The sequence below is a fragment of the Clytia hemisphaerica genome, unplaced genomic scaffold (genome assembly GCF_902728285.1).
Source record: "Clytia hemisphaerica strain Z4C2 unplaced genomic scaffold, Clytia hemisphaerica genome assembly, whole genome shotgun sequence".
NCBI classification, from domain to species: Eukaryota; Metazoa; Cnidaria; class Hydrozoa; order Leptothecata; family Clytiidae; genus Clytia; species Clytia hemisphaerica.
The window spans coordinates 2,016,406-2,034,931 of record NW_027103595.1 but is presented as its reverse complement, the minus strand read 5'-3'; the positions used below and the strand labels follow the sequence as shown (position 1 = coordinate 2,034,931).

The 18,526-nt window shown below is 35.4% G+C and overlaps 1 protein-coding gene across 2 annotated transcripts; it reads right to left on the bottom strand.

The window, feature by feature from the left end:
- Positions 1–3,578: 3,578 nt before the first annotated feature.
- On the bottom strand, positions 3,579–17,619 carry LOC136801680 (uncharacterized). Of its 2 annotated transcripts, none has more exons than XM_067058326.1 (5): positions 17,245–17,619; positions 10,747–12,045; positions 5,862–6,956; positions 5,052–5,104; positions 3,579–4,567 (listed from the first exon to the last, which is right to left on the bottom strand). In XM_067058326.1, exons 3-5 carry the CDS (start codon positions 6,666–6,668, stop codon positions 4,474–4,476), a joined length of 954 nt encoding a protein of 317 aa, XP_066914427.1. In that variant the 5' UTR covers positions 6,669–6,956; positions 10,747–12,045; positions 17,245–17,619; the 3' UTR covers positions 3,579–4,473. The 2 variants fall into 2 exon arrangements, with proteins under 2 accessions (XP_066914427.1, XP_066914428.1); XM_067058327.1 differs by having other exon boundaries at positions 11,948–12,045.
- Between the last annotated feature and the right edge of the window lie 907 nt (positions 17,620–18,526).

Sequence of the window (18,526 nt, the reverse complement as noted above, 5' to 3'; positions counted from 1 at the left end):
AGATATATACAAACAAATCCGAACATTTTCAAAGTTTTTGTGACAGACAGACAGACAGACAGACAATGTCAGATCCGAGCTCAACTGAAGTTGATTGTATTCAATTATATCCGACCGATCACCGATCAGAATTAAAATGATATCCTGGCCTCTTGAACTTTGAACTAAACCCTCCAAGAATCGAGGTCACGGCTTCTTCTACTCAAAAGGTAGGATGGTTCGGAAATTGTCTTGGTGTGGATGGTTGAGAAAATGGCTCTAATGTCTAGCTCTAGGCTAAAAGTTACATTCGGAAGGGGGGGGGGGGTCGAATAAAAACCACTGAAAATATTTTCTTTTAGAAAAGTCCAATGACGCAAACTGTCTCAGCTGTCTGAACGTATTATCATATAAATGAACCTTATACCTATACATTATCGGAGAAAAAAATGTCGGGGGAAAGTGACGAAAATTTTGAGGGGGTGACAAAATTTTTCCCGACTAGAGAAAACTGCGACATTTTTTCCCCTATAGGTACCTATATTTTACTTTCTTTTTATAATTCGAACTCTTGTAAGTCGAGAACAAATCGACAAGAGGCCAGCACAAATCTCACATTCCTTTACACACTAGGTAAACTAACGGCTCGCAAATTTCACGTGAAACTTTGTCCAGTTTTATGTTCGACTAGGCCGTAGACTGGAGTTTGTTATTATGCGTGTAATCGTCAGCCGTGCAAAATTACTCGAATCTGATTGGTTTAAAGGAGTGCGATTAATCGTTAATTGCACTATTACCACTAATTGCACTCTTCGGCGGGGGGACACTTTTGTCCCCTTATTCTTTTCTCTCCGAAGTCCTGTGTCAGAGACTTTTTTACTATATAATAAAAAACAAATCATTACCAGTCTCCGCAAAAGCTGATCGCGGCGCAGTGGGCTGGAGAGGCCGAAAAGTAGAAATAGGGGCATAACTTGAGTTCTAATCATGCTAGAAGGCTAAACGAGGGCTCGTTGGAAAGCTATTTTTATCTTATGCTATGATGAAAATAGGAAATTTTATTCAGTTTTCTTAAAGAAATACGAAAAATACTAAGGGATACTGTATCAAACCTGTAGACCTTATTTCGAAATTTCAAACATAACTAGAGGACTAGGACCTTTACAAATGCTTATAAGGGTTGTTAGGTGTATTGTTTCCCAGACTTTATGTCACTTTGGCTCTCTCGCACGGAAAGATGATTACTCGTCCAAAAAGGAAACTGAGAGCTGGGAGCATTAGGCATGGTCATTTATACGTCAAAAGAAGCGTATTAAGATGTAGATTTAAGAAATGCTTGGTAACTTAATTTGTTGTCTTTTTTGAGAAATTGGGGAAAAGTGCTTTATTTAGTTGGGTAATAAAAGTTCGAGTTGTAGAGAGTTTAATGTAAATTCTTTAGTTTATGTCATATTCCCTGTGTAAAGTTGTGTGAAAAATTATTATGCTATTTGAACTTACTTCCAAGCCATTTTTTCGTCAACCAAACTGCATCGATGACATTCTGATTGAAGTACACGGTTTTTTATAAGAACAATTCAAAACGAGTATGAGGTTCAATCTTGACAAAAACTTTAGAACAATTCAAAAACAATCGTAGTCTCAGGTTTCAGAGGAAATAATTATCGTAAGTCAAATCAACCCTGAAAATCACCAAAAGATCAGTCTAGCCTTCAGCTCAAATTTGTCGATTCTTATAAAAACGTGTACTTTCAATTCATATTTTTCGTACCAGTGTTTTTCTTTTTTTAAATTTGCTAAAAAAGTAAAAGAATAAGAAATTAATTTCAAAGTTCATTAAAGATTTGGTTATCGTTAAGCTTAAATCCCATAAGCCCCAAAAAAGGACTTTTCAGTTCTCGACTCTCTACTTACAAAGATAAACCCCCGGGATTCTACCCAATGGAATTTGTCGTAGGCTTAAGTAGGCTTCTATGCAGGATTGAAAATCATTTATTTCCTACATACGTAACGCGGCCCACCTCGTTTTCTTACAACCGCTGGATTGGAAGTAACATTTACAAACCCAAAAATGTAAAAAGCGAAATCCATGAAGACGCTAGATTCTATCTGTGATCCAAAATGTCAGGGCATCTTTTGAGTGTCTTAGAAAATTTTAAGATCGCGGATGGAAATTTTACCTCTAATACCTCCAAATAAGGTAATTATAGACTAATACTAGGCTAGTCCTAGGTCTAGGGAAAGAGGTTGAAAGAAATCGAAAAATTAGCAAGCGGGGGGGGGGGGGCAGTCAAGCATCTGAAAGTAACTTTACTGTTTTTACCCAATATGACCCCATCCCCATTACTCGAACTTTCCGAACCACTTTTTTGCTCGAATTTAATCGAACAAGTAAAGCTTGAGTAAACAAATAGCACTCCGCAACGCTTACGTCATATTTATTACTTTTCACTTTTTTTGACATTTGTACGAGTTGCAATCCCACAATTCAATGCGGCTCAATTAAAGATACGTGCAAGTTGTTATTATCTTTTGTCAAATGATGCAAACATGCAAAAGAGATTAGCGCAAAGGTTGATGGGATTGGAACTCGTACAAACACATCGAGAGTAATGATTATGTCAAAAATAAAATCTATTTTTAGACTATTTTTAGAAACCTCTCACAATTTTCAAAAAGCATAAGTTAAAGTAATGACTGAACTTACTCGAACTTTGGATTCTGAGGTATATTAAAAGTTCCAGTAAAGTTCGAGTAAGTTTGAAAATTGAAACTCTGCAAATTCTAGTTCAACCCGCATTTAGTTTCTTTTTTGCTCCAAAATAGAAGGAAATTGGATCAAAATTCTTCTGGTAAGGCTCATAAAATCCACATAGTCGTCATATTGTTTCAATCGAACTTTTCGAACTTCTCGAACTTCTCGAACTCCTCACAATTTTTTTAAAATTTCCAAAAGTTCGAGTAAAGGGATCACTCGAACTTCACTTATTCGAGCAATTTCGAATAAGCTCGAGTAGTTCGATTCTCGAACTGTTCGAGTAAAGGGATCTGGATTATGTCTCTTGCAACTATCAAGCTGTCGTAAAATTAAAAACGATGATATTAGGGGGTGCAGATCTTGAATAAAAGCTTTCTCTAAAGAAAATGAGATTGGCTATCTGTAAATTTTTTCTCGTCCTCTAAAACTTCAGAAGAAGAAGAATCTTCAGAAAAAAACATCGTGGTCTTTCAAGTGCCTTATCAAGTTTCGTGTTGAATGCAAAAATGGGCTCTTCCAGAAAAAAACCATTCATGGGGGGTGGAGGATATATTATTTTTTCAGTGATTTACCCCTGGACATTTCGATTTTTCACCCCCTGGACACGTGTTTTACCCCTGGACAAGCATCAAATTGACCCCCTGGACACAAAGATTTACCCATGGACATTGCAAATTTACCCCATGGACATGGCAGTTTTTCGGAGTTTTTCCAATACCCCTGGACAGTATATCCTCCACCCCCCATGAATGTTTTTTTTCTGGAAGAGCCCAATGGTATACTTTTTAAACTTTAAAAAAGATGGTATGTAATATATTATACAAAAATTTTAACAAAAATATAAAGGTAACCAAATGTAGGGGTACTAATTCTTCTAAAAATAAGAAATAAATAATGTCTAAAATATAAATGTGCATATGTTGAACAAACGATTGGTCAAGAAAAATGATCCCAAACCAGGGAGAGGGGGAATCCGATCTAAAAACTATCTTCTGTGTGGCCAAAAATTAGGCTTTCAAAATCGGATCCTTACAGTATCCTTATTAATTTAAATTCTGTTCTATTTTTTTTCGGTCACACTGCGTATATGAACGTATGACGAAAATCCACGGGCACTAACCTTGACGGCCGACGGGGACGTGCCGCTGGAATTTGAAAAGTGGACCATGACAGATATGAATGTTTGGTGAATTTGGGACCCTGTCAGATATTTTCAGAGCCTAAGAAGGGGACCCTCACCAGCGGCACGTTCCCGTACCAAGTTTTGTCTAAGTGAACCCCCCCCCAGAACGAGACATAGTACATATCCCTGGCAACCAATCAAAGGGTCTCCAATAACAATAGAGAAAAAACTGGTCCATATAAAGGCAAATATATACAGAAGATTATTATCGGGTATTAATAAACGGGGGTTTGAAATAAGCGGGATGGGTGGAAAAAATTTTCAAAACTTAATAAGCGGGGGGGGGGTTGGAATATTATGTCCTGGAGGAAACATTTTTGAAAAGGAGGCTGATACAGCAGAATTATGGCAAAAAAGGGAACTTTCAAAAACATTTTCCCAAAAATTAATAAGCGAGGGGGGAATGTCATGTGTGGATGTGAAAAATTAATTAGTGGGGTAAGTATGCGCTTATTAGGTACCCGAGAGTAAGTTTATAAATCTGAATAATGCCGCATAAAAGATAAAATAACAAAAGCAGTAATCAACATTAAACATTAAAACTGGGAAAATATTATAAAGAACGAAGCTTTTTGATTGGTCCTGAGAAATCGATTAGTACAGCCATGCAGATGATTTTTAATTCTTGCTCAAATTCTGGTGCTTTTCTAAAAATGAAAGTGATGAAAAATACAATCAAAATGCACGTGCATGCAGAATGCGCTAGATACCTCGAGTAGGTTAATTTTGGCGTGGATTAGATTTGGCGATTGGCCAAAGTACGATTTTGGCGGGGATTCAATTTAGCGATAGATCGATTTAGTAAAATTTGGTGGGGATTTAATTCGGCGAATCGGAAAGTTTGAGAAACTAAAAGGGCAATTTCTAGAAATTACTATAAAATATACTGAAAAATTGTGACCTTTTACATAATATTCTTTTTGTTAAATTGGCAGAGTTTTAATTTGTTGGATGGTCAGTTTTTGAAATTTTGGCGGGGATTTAATTCGCCCAATTCAATCCCCACCAAAATTAATCCACATAAGGTGTCTTTTTGAAAATGAGGCTTGATTAGTTGACTCTTAAACTGGACACACTTCCTAAACATGAGAAGCGTGATCCAGAAAAGTAGTTAGCGATCAGTGGACCTACCGGATGAACATTTTGGTAACAGTAGAGATATCATGAACATCTTGAACAAATTCCTGAAAGTAAAAAAATTTAAAAAACTATTGACACAAAACCAAAGCATGGCATCAGTTTTCATTATAGAAATGGTATAGGTTTTTAGACTTGAAAAAAAAAGTGTATGTTGTACACCTCTGTCTCACAGCCCTCGCATTCAACGATGTAAATTTATATCCAATCCCAACGGGGATAAAAATTCTAGCGAGCGCGACTTTTTCCATTGAATTTCACATGGAGATAAAATCAAAGTCAATTTTCCTGAAATTGTAGGGTACTTTAGGCGTAAAGTTTGTACGCCTAAAGTATCTTCCCCACCGTGGACGAAATTTGGGCAAAATTTTCAGTTGAAAATTATGAGAGGTAAGACAATACTCTTGTCTCCCGAATAGACGTCCCCCCCACTAATTGCTAAGAGAGAAAAAATCCATCCCCCCGCTCTTATTAAGACCCCCCCCGCTAATTAAATTCGAATAATTCAATATTTTATTACAGTGTAAATAGACCTTAAACTTTGTAAATTTGTGTAAATTTTCCTTTTTGTTAGTATTGGTTCTTATTTTACGTGTTTATTTGTTAAAGTTTCTTTTTTGTTGTTGAAATTGATATCAGTTAAAAAAAATTATGTCTTTAAATTACCCCCCCCCTCTTATTCCATGCCCCCCCCGCTTATAAGAATTTAGAAAATTTCTTTACCCCCCTGCTTATTCGGACCCCCCCCCCGTCTATTCGGGAGACAAGAGTAGAGGTATTGGAACCATCGTTAAAGTTAATTACCTCGAATGTTGATGGCTCTCTTTCAAACGTTGATTTACTTGAACTTTTTCTTCGTGTCTTGTTGTTGATTTTGATTGGTCGAGGACATTCATCATGAAGATCAACAAAATTTCTTTTCTTTGACGAATCAAGATGGTTGTCGGAATCCGGGTATCGGGTACTCGACCGTCTTTTTATCGGTGTACGTTTAGCGAGATGGATTTTCGGTGCCACATTTTCTTTGTTTCCCGACTTCTGACGTCGGTGGATTGATCTTCGCTTCCTTTGTTTGTCTTTCCTCGAGGAGAAAAGTCGTTGGTCGCTGCTCTGAATCGTTTCATTCGCAACCATGCACTCAGCATTAGAGTGTTTAATGTTTGTTGATATTATACCTTCTGTCGCATGTGTCAAACTCTCCGTAGTAAACTTCTCACCTCTTTCGAGAATCGCCGTAGCATTTTCTGGCCTATTTACTGTTTTCTCTGTAGTAATTTCAACATCTGCTTCAACAATCTCTGTAACATAATTCTCATTTCTATGTCGCTTTGATTGTGAGCAGTTATTGTCAATTCCAGTTTTCTGATCAAAAACTTGATCTTGTAGCAAACATTTCCGTTTCATGGGTCGTATCATTTCATCTCGTAGACCAGGATCTATGGAATCGATATTTCTCAGGGGTTTGGATTTGGAGTGCTTTGGCAACTTTCTAATAATTTTCGTGAAGCACTGGCTATTGCCGCTATCATGATTTAGAGAAATTTGATTTTGCAATGCTGGGGGATTTTGAAGACATTTACGATCAATTTTAACTGGATTGTTAATTATCATTTGCGATGTGGATAATTGGGATTTGTATTCGGTTGATAAGGGAGATGTTGATTCAATATTTTTTGTGTCACTTGTTAAATTGTTATTTTCATTGGTTTCACTCTTGGTGAGGTGTTCAGGATCGAGTTTAATGCACACTCAGTTGATGATTTCACACCCTTATCGGATTTCAATACGACATCAGGGCGATTTGTCGGTAATTCTCTTGTAATTTCAACGTCAACAACTACCGGTAACATTTCATTTTCCTTCATTGTAGTTTCATTTTTAAGCATAGCCGCCATCATTCTTTCAAAATAAACAAAAATTGTTTAATTCTGATAAATCTACAAGTCAGAATCTTCATTTTAATGAAAACCTCCGTTTTGGGGGCCGTCTCCGTTTTGGGGGCCATATACTGTAATCAAGGAAGGTAATTAGGCTTTAAGTAATATTTTCAAATAATCTTGGTCGAAAATTCATCATTTATCTTTGATGGAGTTTGTAATAAAATCTTTCGTGCATAGAGTTCATGATTCTAGATTATTTTCAACTTTTTTTAAGTGTAATTTTTTTAAATGATTATTATTAGAAATTTGTGGCACAGGAAATTCAATATTATTATTTTCTTGTTTGCAGAAAATGCTGGGTCGGTCGTGCCCGTAGAGCAACAAATTAATGTGGTCTCGCCTTAATGCTAATAGTGAAAAAGGAACATTTTAAGAAGATTTTAAGGCTCAACTAAAAAGCAAAAGATCTGAAGGCTTCGAATTTTTAGATGTTCTTATAAAAACACAACACATATTTCTTTGAAAAGATTCTCGATTGCACAATGTACAAAAATGATATAATGAATTGTAATCGTTAAGATTTTTCTGATTGTTCAAAATCTTGTTTATGACGTCTGCTCTTTCTCTTATTGTTTTGTAAATTAGATCTTTTGACGCTGTTTCTATAATTTCCAGTTTCTATTCTAATCGGATCTATTGAATCTTCTCGAAAGAAATGGTGTATATTTATTAATAATATGAATTGGGCTCTTCCAGAAAAAATTCGTTCATGGGGGGTGGAGGATATATTATTTTGTCTTTGATCTACCCCTGGACATTTCGATTTTTCACCCCCTGGACACGTGTTTTACCCCTGGACAAGCATCAAATTGACCCCCTGGACACAAATATTTACCCCTGGACATCGCTGATTCACCCCATGGACATGGCAGTTTTTCAGGTTTTTTTTCAATATCCCTGGACAATATATCCTCCACCCCCCATGAATGGTTTTTTTCTGGAAGAGCCCATTCTAGAATCTTTGGCCCACTTGGTTTCACCTGAAGATAACTCGAAAGTTCAAATAATGTACTACAATTTCAAGTTACGTAACTCGAAAAATGAAATTTAAAATTTATTTTCGAGTACGTAACTCTAAAACAAAGTTTTAAAAAAATATTTCGAGTTACAAAACAACAGTAAAAACTTTTTCGAGTTAAAAAGCCCACTTATGACGTCATAATTTGAGACTTGTGACGTCACATTCGTCGTAACTCGGGTTTTTGTAACTCGGGTTTTTGTAACTCGAGTTTTTGTAACTCGGGTTTTCCGGGCCTCCTACACCATACATACATAGAACAAAAACTTTCACAAATACAGAGTGTTGAAAATCTAAGATAAACGAAGTCAATACTTTTAATTTTCAAAAGGTTACATGAAAATACTCTGTGGAAAAAGAAAAATTTTAGATACCGACATGAAAGTCAAATTTGTGACGACATGAATCACCATTCGTCTCGTTGTGAAAATTCAAATTTCAAAATGGAAATGTTTATTCACTCCGATTAAAAACGGTAAACAGGTGCTTGAAAGTGTATACTATATAAAAAATTTTAGACTATTTTTACATACTAGTACATAGCTTACACTAACATGCCACCGCAGCAATATAATATTTAAAGAATTCTATAATAAATTGTATAATCATAACAATGGCAATTGCAAGATTATAAGAAATGCAACGCGTACAAATGTAATCACTAATTGACTTTACTTTAGAGGTATAGTCATCTGGGGTAATTACGGGACGATTTTGACATATTTGGGCATTACTCTAAATCCAATTTTTTGATATTTCATTTATCAGAGTATGACCTTTACACAAGATTTATTACTTTTCCTTGAAATTTAGTAGATGCTCCTAAAAATTATTTTAAAGGTGTCCCATAAATACCCCGCATTTTGGGGTAATTACGGGACACCCTCGGGGTAATTATGGGACAGGTATAAAATGTTATTGAAAAATCCAGATATCTTTCCAAAAGGCTGTGATATTTGAGGTTTTGCATCCACTTGATGACTTCAAATCCAAGTGCTATCATTTAAAGGACTTTCAACAAAATTAGTGACAGTGTCCCATTTTTACCCCAGCCTTTTTCCCATTTGGGGGTAATAACGGGACACTTCAATCAATAATATTTCTATAGAGCAATCTAGACCAACTGAAGTATATTTAGATGCAAACCTTTGCAGGTTTTGAAAGACTTAGAGTGTAGTTATGATTCCATTAAACTAGAAAATCAAGTTTGTAGTTTTCTTATAAAAAATAAACACTTCAAACTCAAACTTTAGTGTCCCATAATTACCCCAAGATTAAGATTTCACTACGGGGTAAATATGGGACACACTTTTTAGAGATAAGGTGCCTTGTTTGATAATGTGACTATTATGATTTCAAACCATAGTTTCTTGATGTCAGAATTCAGTCAAAACATAATCAAAGTGATTGCAGTTCTTCCTGACACTAAAGCTTGAAAAGTTCCTTCTAAAACTACGAAAATTGATTTTTATGGTGACATGTGAAACTTTTATTGAATCATCAAAAGTATATGTTAGAATAATCTAACTAGACATTTTTCTAGCAGTTAGAATGACTGTTAGAATCTCCAAAATCCTCTCCATCTGAATCCAAATTTATAATAATAGCACCATTTTTAGGGGTGTCCCGTATTTACCCCTTAATTTTAACTGTCCCGTAATTACCCCAGATGACTATACTTTTTATAGGCCAAGATTCAAAACATGATTGACATTGAGTCATGGTGAACTTCATTGATTTCTGAAAATCTTTCATGTTTTTACTCATATTGATGTCGTCAATGTCTGTTTCTACAGTTTTTGATTTTTCAGCTTGTTTTTTAGAATAATATCTTTCTTTTCGCTGTTCTGGATCATATCTTTCTTTTCGCTGTTCTGGATCGTATCTTTCTTTTCGCTGTTCTGGATTGTATCTTTCTTTTCGCTGTTCTGAATCATACCTTTTTTTTCGCTGTTCTGGATCGTACCTTTCTTTTCGCTTTTTAGGATCATAACTTTCTTTTTGCTTTTTAGAGTCATAATTTGTTTTTCGTTTAACAGGATCGTAATATTTTTTATGTTCTTCTTTTCGTTTTGATTTTTTTACCCTTTTGTCAATTTTTTTGAACATATCATCAAGTTTGCTTTTTTTATTGCTTTGATCGCAAAGACCTGCATTATGGTTATATTTCGTTTTCGGCTAGGATATTCTTTTTTGGTCTCAATATTCTCACTGACTTTCGTTGAAGCGTCAGCTTTTTTGTCATTAGTTTTAGCTGATTGAAGAATATCAGTATCAATTGCAAAATCAATTTCTTCTGAATTAAGTTTTTTGTAAAAAGCAAAGAACCATCCTCCTGTATTTTCTGCGAACAACTCATTTATATTTTGATATAATATTTTGTCAGGATTAAAATCATCAATGTAAACCCATTTGTTTTCAATAAAAATTGCACACGCAAAATGGAAACCGCAACTCCTTACAATGGCATGTAATTTATAGTTAATTTCTTCCACTGAAATCTGCTCAAAAAATCTGCAATTGTTTAGGCATAATGGAGTGGAAAATTCTATCAAGAGAAAACTTGAAAGATCAAAAGCTTGAACCTGTGCCGGTATATTGACAGAGGAAGTATCGCAATTTATTACTGAACTTGGATTAAGAAGAGAATTCAATACACAGTTTGGCCATGAACTTGCATCAATCATTATCTCTGGATACATAATTTTTGAAAGGATACTAACAATGTTACCTGTTTCTCTACGTTACTTCAAAAACATGTTTCTCTCTTTCTGATAAGTTCTTGAAAATGTTACTTCCAAAAATCTCTTGAAACTCTGCGTCACTATTTCTTTTTGTATAAACGTACTACAATTTTCAATGATCCTTGACCATAATGGTTCTCTAATTTCATCCAGCAGTCGAAAAGCATTACTTTTAACATCGTCATTTTCAAATGGAATTTCCATTGATCCACTTATTTGAAGCAAATTAAAAAAGTCACTCGATTCTTCAAATGATATTTTGGCTTTTGAAACAAGCGATAACAAATTTCAAGAAAACAGTCAACAGCACAAGAAAAAGTACGTCCACCAGTTGATCTGCTAGAATTTCGGAAATGCATGGAACATTCAATGCAGTGTCTAAATCAATTAAAAAGTCCTCCTCTTCCATTTCTTTAACTTTAATTCCTTGTACTTTCAATCAGCTTGAGGTGCTTACTCAAACTGGGTTTGACAGTGTTTAACCCAACTGGAGGTGCTTACTCACAGCTGGCAGTTGACCAGAGTTGACCGTGCTTTGATCAAACTGTTCGGCCAAAAAATTAGTCAATCTGAATGTCAACATAGACATAAGAAAGAGTAAAACCATAGACGGGAACCACCCTATTGTTCTCCGATTTTTCTTTTGTTCTCGAAAGTCGAGCTCGATAAATTAGGGTCCAGACCTCTTGACGGGGTCAAATCAAAACAATATGGCGGAATCAGCAAGCAATTTACAGTCAAGAATGAATATGTCTGATGAATCTTTAGCTATTGAAGATGTTATGTCCTTACTTGAGGATGGATTTTTTGATTACGATGAAGAAATTTTACAACAAGTTAATTCTCTTGAATCAGATGTAAGTCTTATGCGTTTTTGCTTTCAGGAAAGATTATTAAAAGAGGAGATACATATTTATTTGCACTACTTGTTCCCTCGTTTCCTCCTGGTCCTGTCACTTCAGTAGCTATAGAGCACCATCCTTTGTATAGATTATAGCTAACCTCTTGTATATACATATTATGAATTATGAAACTGTACTCCATAAGATATTCATTCATCATTGGGGATGCTTTTAATATACTGTGAAAGCTAATTCTTTTAACTTTATATTTTATATAATTTAAACAATACAAGTATCAACAATAATTTCATTTCCATTTTCAGCTTGCAGAAAGTTCAAAACAAACCTCGTTTGTCTGTGATGTAAGTGGTTGTGGCAAAGTATGTAAAACACAAGGTGGTATCAAACGTCATAGAGCTGTAAAGCATCCCTTGGAAGTATTGGCTGAAAAACAGAAAGTAGAAGAGGATCGTATTATAAAAGCCAAAGAGCGTCTGGGACCAGAGGACATTAAGAGATACATCAAAAATGCATGTCAACATCTTGCTGGTGATTTGTGCTATCCAGAGGCATTTCGTGCAAATTTCCCAGTATGGATTTCGTGTAACTAACGCCGAAGATCTTCGGCGTACAACTAAAACGTTTTTGGCGCATTGGCGTAAGGGTACTTACAAAGATTGTTGGCCCAGCGCTAGCGATAGGGCCTTTCATTTGCAACTTTCCGTCCTCATCCTTCCGCTGTCTGTCCGTCCGTTTTGGTAGAAACGGCGCTTAAAACCAGTAACACACTTTTTAATTTTGCCGTCTGGAGAGGGAAAAGCTTGCTAAAGTCGGATACTGGCTATAAAAGATATATTTTCTGATTCCGCGCTCCTTCAAAACAATTTTCAAAACAAAAAAAGATGGCGGTCGAAGCGAGGAGGTTGATTCATACTTTTTTGAACATTCTCTTTGCTTTAGTGGTCAAGAGACTTTCAAACCAAAGAAATTTTGTAATGATTTTTCTTTATAAACCTTTTTCAACATTCTGTCATATCTTATTACTTATAGTCTTTGCTCAAGTTTTAATAAAGTTTTATGAGTGAAAATTCTACCTAAAAATCACTTTCATTTTTTAGCTTCTTGTTTTCAAAAAGATTTTATTTTTAGGAAATAATGGCTTCCGCTTTTGGAAATAAATAAACTGAAATGCAGCTGATTTGTAAAATTGAATAAGATTGGAACTTTTTTGTTGATGCTACACAAGAAAACAGTCACTTCTGGATATGTCGCTGTTTTACCAAAACAATGGTCAGTGGTGGGACGTGTGCGTGGTATGATTTTCAAACTCAACACATAATTATTACAAGTTAACTGATTCTGGAATTTGGTAATGGACACTAAAATGGAGCTCGTGTGTAAATTCGAACAAGATTGGAACTTTTTCCATGATGTTACGCGTGAAAATGGTTATTTCTGGTTGTGTCTCGTTTGACGATTGGTGGCTTGATTTTTCAAACTCGACACAGAATTATTTCAAGTAAGCTGATTATGGAATTAAGTTATTGGAGACTAAAATGCAGCCCAATGTGTAAATTTGAACAAGATTGGGACTTTTTTCATGATTCTACGTATATTAAATAAAATGGCCATTTCTGTCTGGATCTGTCGCATTAAACGGTCAGTGGCTTGATTTTTCAAACTCGACTCACATAATTATTTATTGTTTAAAAAGTATAAACTGATTCTGGAATTTGTTAATGGACACTAAAATGCAGCTCATGGGTAAATTTGAACTATATTGAAACATTTTTCATTGTTGCAACGCATGAACAGTGAAAATGGTCATTTCTGGATCTGTCACATTAAACTGTTAACTCACATTATCCACATGAATTTTATTGGCCTGGATATACAGACTGTAAACTATTTCACCGTCTAGTTTTTTTAAAAATTATTTTTCTGGTTTACAGTCTGGTCCAACTAACATGCCTGCAGGGATATTTCTCCCTGCATATGTGAGTGCACCTAATTGGTTAAAAAGCGCCCACTCACTATATATTTGCAGGTTTTTTTATATTTTTCTATGGGCGCGCATAATTTATGGAAATTTTCCACCTAGGACATTTTTATTCCAACCCCCCGCCGCTTATTAAGTTTTGAGATTTTTTCCAACCTCCCCCCCGCTTATTCCAAACCCCCCAGCTATTAGGTACCCGACAGTATTCAACCGTGAACCTGCGCCTGTAGACCCGGTTGGAATGGAGACCATTCAATAAAGTTTCAAGTGTCTAACTATTGATAAGTACCACGGTGACTTTGAAAAAATTTTTCCTGTCTTTGATCCATGTCAACAGGGTCATACATTTGCTGTTTTGCACGCTCGTTTTCAACACGTTACTTTTCGCTGGGCCTTCACGCCCAACGGGCTTCTTGTTTGATTTTCAGTTGGCGTAAAGTAATAATTCCAGCTCGGTGCGAATGACTCCATAATCCATCGATTTTTAGCTTTCATTTGGCTAAATTTGCTTTCGCTCGCTTACGCTCGCGTCAATTTATTAATCATGTTGGCGCATGCGCCTCTTTTCCCATCTTGCACCCTTATTGAAAAATTGAATGTTGGTACAAAAGAAATTTTGCTTGGCGTTCGGCTTGCTGTAAGGAAAAATATCTTCGGCGCGAGATTTCGTGGAATCCATACTGGAAATTTTCAGGGCTTTGAAGCCTCAGACGAACAGTCAAATGAACTATTTCTGTCCTTGAAGGAAGATATCCTCAAATTCAAGGAAAGTAATGTTGACTCATTTTTTGAAAGATTTCGCCAAGCGTCAGTTAACATGCAAAGCCTTCTAACTGACAAAAGAGCAAGTCATCTCCTGATGCATGATTTATCAAACAGATGCATCTCTCATCTATTGAATAGGAAATCTGAATCTGAGGCTCCAAAAATTGTTTTGACCGAGAAAGATATTTATGTAATTCAATACGTTTCCGGACATGTTGTTCAAAAGATTTATAGAAAATTGCGAAAGAGTAAACATAGCCTGGGAATCCAAGCGTTAAACTTTTTTCACAGTCTTGTTTATGATATTTTTGCTGCTGGTTTAACGCTTGGTGCAGGTAACTCGCCTGCAGGGAGATTTTTCCCTGCAATGCAGGTTCGGCCTGATTGGCCAGCTTTTGGCGTATTACTTAGCAGTACTTTCGCGCGCATTTTGATATTTTCGATGCGCGCGCATAATTTATGGAAAAAGCTGACTCTGCAGAAAAAAGGAAAACAAATGAAAATGAAAACATAGAATCATTTCAAAACAAAATGGCTGTTGGCTGGAAGTCTAAATACATGTGGCTGATGTTTTTATTTGGTTTTTAGTAGCTTTGAAAGTCTTTATAGATTGTGGAGGAGTTTTATGGTAAGTTGATTATGTGTGCTTGCCTGGGTTTCCAAAGTTCAGAAAGTCTGTCAACAAGGGTTCACACACAGACTGTTTATAACATTCTGTGTCAGACTACTAATCTACCTGCACCAAGCTCTATAATTTTAGAACTTTGTGAGGTGAGGTATTTTTTGTTTTTTCTAAAATTATGAGCTTGGATTCCCAGGCTAGAGTAAACATTGGGAAAAGGACGAGTTCCAACAGTGCATTCAACTTTTGAAATCGATGAAGATTGACAAAACAGAAACATATAAGTTAGTGTATTCAAAAGATCGTGGTGGTCTTTGGTATGTTTCAATGGATTTTGTGTTATTGCTGAAACAAGCTGAGCTTGAATTCTTAAAAAACACTGCTGGGCATGTGACCAAAATTGCCTACAAATCACTTGTTGGTGTACTAATCGAAAGCAGCCGGCGAGGCGACCTTTTTTTCGATGTGTTCTGTCGTTCTGTGTGTATGTTTCGGCTAGAAATTTTGATCTGTTCTTACAAGGTTCCGTATTAACCACCAGCTAGAAATTTTAATGTGTTCTTTAGAAGGAAAGGCGTGTAAAATAGTAAAGCTTGCATGATGATATCCAAATAGCAAATGTCTAAAAAATATGATGTGTTCTGATGATAATGTGATAATGATACAAAAAAAACTCATGAAGTGTTTCATGAAAAATGAAAAATAGATGTGTTCGATATGAAATATTGATTGATGTGTTCTCTCGGGCTGATGTGTTCTTGGGTTCTGGAAAAGTTTAACTTTCCTATCCACTCCCTGGAAAATAAATAGAAGTATTTTCGACTCTTCGTTAATGTGTTCTGACTGAGAATTTGGAAAATTAATTAATAAAGATTTTTTGCGTATGTTTTCTGAATGAATCCAACTTACAGAAAAAATGCCTAGATGGCCAAATCAAAGAGGAGTTTGGGTACATTAAAACTCACGAACTCAGACAACTCTTCGCAGGATTCGAGGATTAATAATCTCATAACCGATCACCATTGCTAAGGCATATGATGATCTGAAAAGTTTCTCCAGCGGAATTTTACAAAACCGCGTTCGGCGGGGTCTGGGAAAAACTACCGTGAGTAGTCCTAAATCCGACAGCCCTGCCTAAATCCGATGGGGTCTTTCAAAGATACAAACTAAAATAAAAACGAAACTCTCGCTGTGACGCAATGAAGATACCAAAGTGTCAACTAAACTGAGAGATTTGATACACTGAACCAATTGAACCATATAACAATAATTGCTTCTTATACAAAACATAATTTTTTATTACAAAATTGTTAACATTTTAAACACGAGCAACGGATTCAGAATAATAGTAAATAGAGGTAATCATTTTTACAACTCACACTTTTTCAATCACAATAATTGACTCTTGACATTATAGTCATCTTGTTAGATGTTTTGTTTCGCGAGAGTTCTTGCAATAGTTTATTGTTCAACTTGGAGAGGGAATGTTTGTAAACATATAATTTTTTTTCATAGCAGTTATTTGGGGGGTCGGATTTAGGCAAGGCTGTCGGATTTAGGACCACTCACGGTATGACACGTGACCAGATACCGGTATCTGATTGGCCCGCAGTTTTCAAGATTTATTTATCATTTTATAGGAAACAATTTTTTGTAAGAAATAAGTAGCAAAAACCTCTGTATCTTTTGAAAATTTGAATATTTTCCAAGAATTTTTTCAGATGATAACAGGCAATTGTACATGGAACAATCTGAATCTTCACCTGTCAAAAATACTAACTTTTTTCCTGTTGGAATGCCCTTTGAGCACCTGAACATATCATGGCTAAAAAATCATAAATAATATCATTTAATTTGGAGTTTTGAGACCTTTTCAAGCCAAAAAATAATTTCCAGAACTAAGAGTTGGTATTTGTTTATCTTCCAAATCTATTAAAAAGTTCTCATGAAAGTTTTTTGAAGTCTGATTGCAAAAAGTATAAACCCAAAAAACTGATCATCGAAACCGCTTAAAAGCTCAACAAACATAAAATTTCACCAATATTTTATCCAAAAAGAGTATCCAAATATCCAACAATACAAAGAGAGCCTAAACTAGTCAACCTCTTAGTGTTTGAATCAAATTTTTTGTCGGTTGAATGCCTGACAGACATTTCGCACACGTTAAGTTATAATTGTTCTGATAAAATGCTTCATTCCTCCTAATAATCAAGCAGATAGCAAGAGAAAAGTAATCATTACATAAGAGAACATATACCTGTAATAATTTGGTTGATGTTTGAGCCTTCATCTTGAACAAAAATGAGAAAACATCCAAGCAAAATCAGTGTACGTACAATCAATAAACCTTTCAAAACAGTCTTTCAAAGCTTTTAGGTCAATAAGTATGAGCAGCCATTTCTGTGGGTGTATGTCAGAGCTAAACTAAAATGAATAAACAACATTTGAAACATTGAATTTTCCTTCATAAGTCTCAAAAGCCATAAAAAAATCAAAACATTGACCAAGAGCCAAAACGTGAATTTCAGGCGCCATCTTGGATTTGGTTCGGAGCAAGAAAGCCACGGTCGCAGTAGAATCGGTTTTGTTTAGCCCACGCATCCAAAGACGGCCCGAGCAAATCGATAAATTTTATGCGAATGCTGCGATTGAATTAGCCTATCTCTATCCCAACACGCGATTTTTTGATCACTCTGTTGGTCTATCACTTGTTACCACTTTCGCGTCTACGATGGAGAACTTGACCGAATTTGTCGACGCCGTGTTTTTTTTATAAAATTCGACGTCACTAGCGACGAAAAAAGATGGCAGCCGAAAACATAAACAAAGAAGGGCGGGTGGAAGGGAAAAGAAAAAACTTGAATGTTGAGACTTATTGCAGAATTTTTTTTAAATATTGTGAGGTGTGTCGCTGTGTTGATTGTACAAAATGTTACAAAAATTAAACACAACAAAAAATGTATTGAGTGTTGTTTATAAAATTTCACTGCCCAAAAAGTAAAAAGCAGATAAAGTAACAACCCTACTCTCAATAAAAGCATTGAAAATAAATTGCTCAAATTTTTTGAAATAGAAAATATAAAGCTTACCACCATACATAAAAACGGAGGAATACAAGAATTAAAAAAAAAATTATGCACCTAAAACGACAAAAAGATTCCTACCACTTTGTGGTATGCAAAATTCCCTTGAAAAGAGTAAAAAAAGTATAAAATATATAAATAAGATTTACTTTGATTTCTGGATTTGTACTTCGCATTTATCAAGCTGAAACATGTTTTGATTATTTCGAAACTTTCAAACAATTATTTCTATACTCATAGTGGTCACCGCCGGTAGAATCCACAAAAGGAAAGAAAAGGTATCTTTTAAAGGTCTCCTATCTCGAGGATTATTCTGTTAAAAATTATAAATAAAATAATCCAGCTGTAGACCATCAGAGCCACATTTCCTCATGATTCCATCAAAATTATTTGGTGGACCTCTCGAATTGTGCTTGCCACCACACCAACCACGTAACATATATTCTCTTTGTTAAC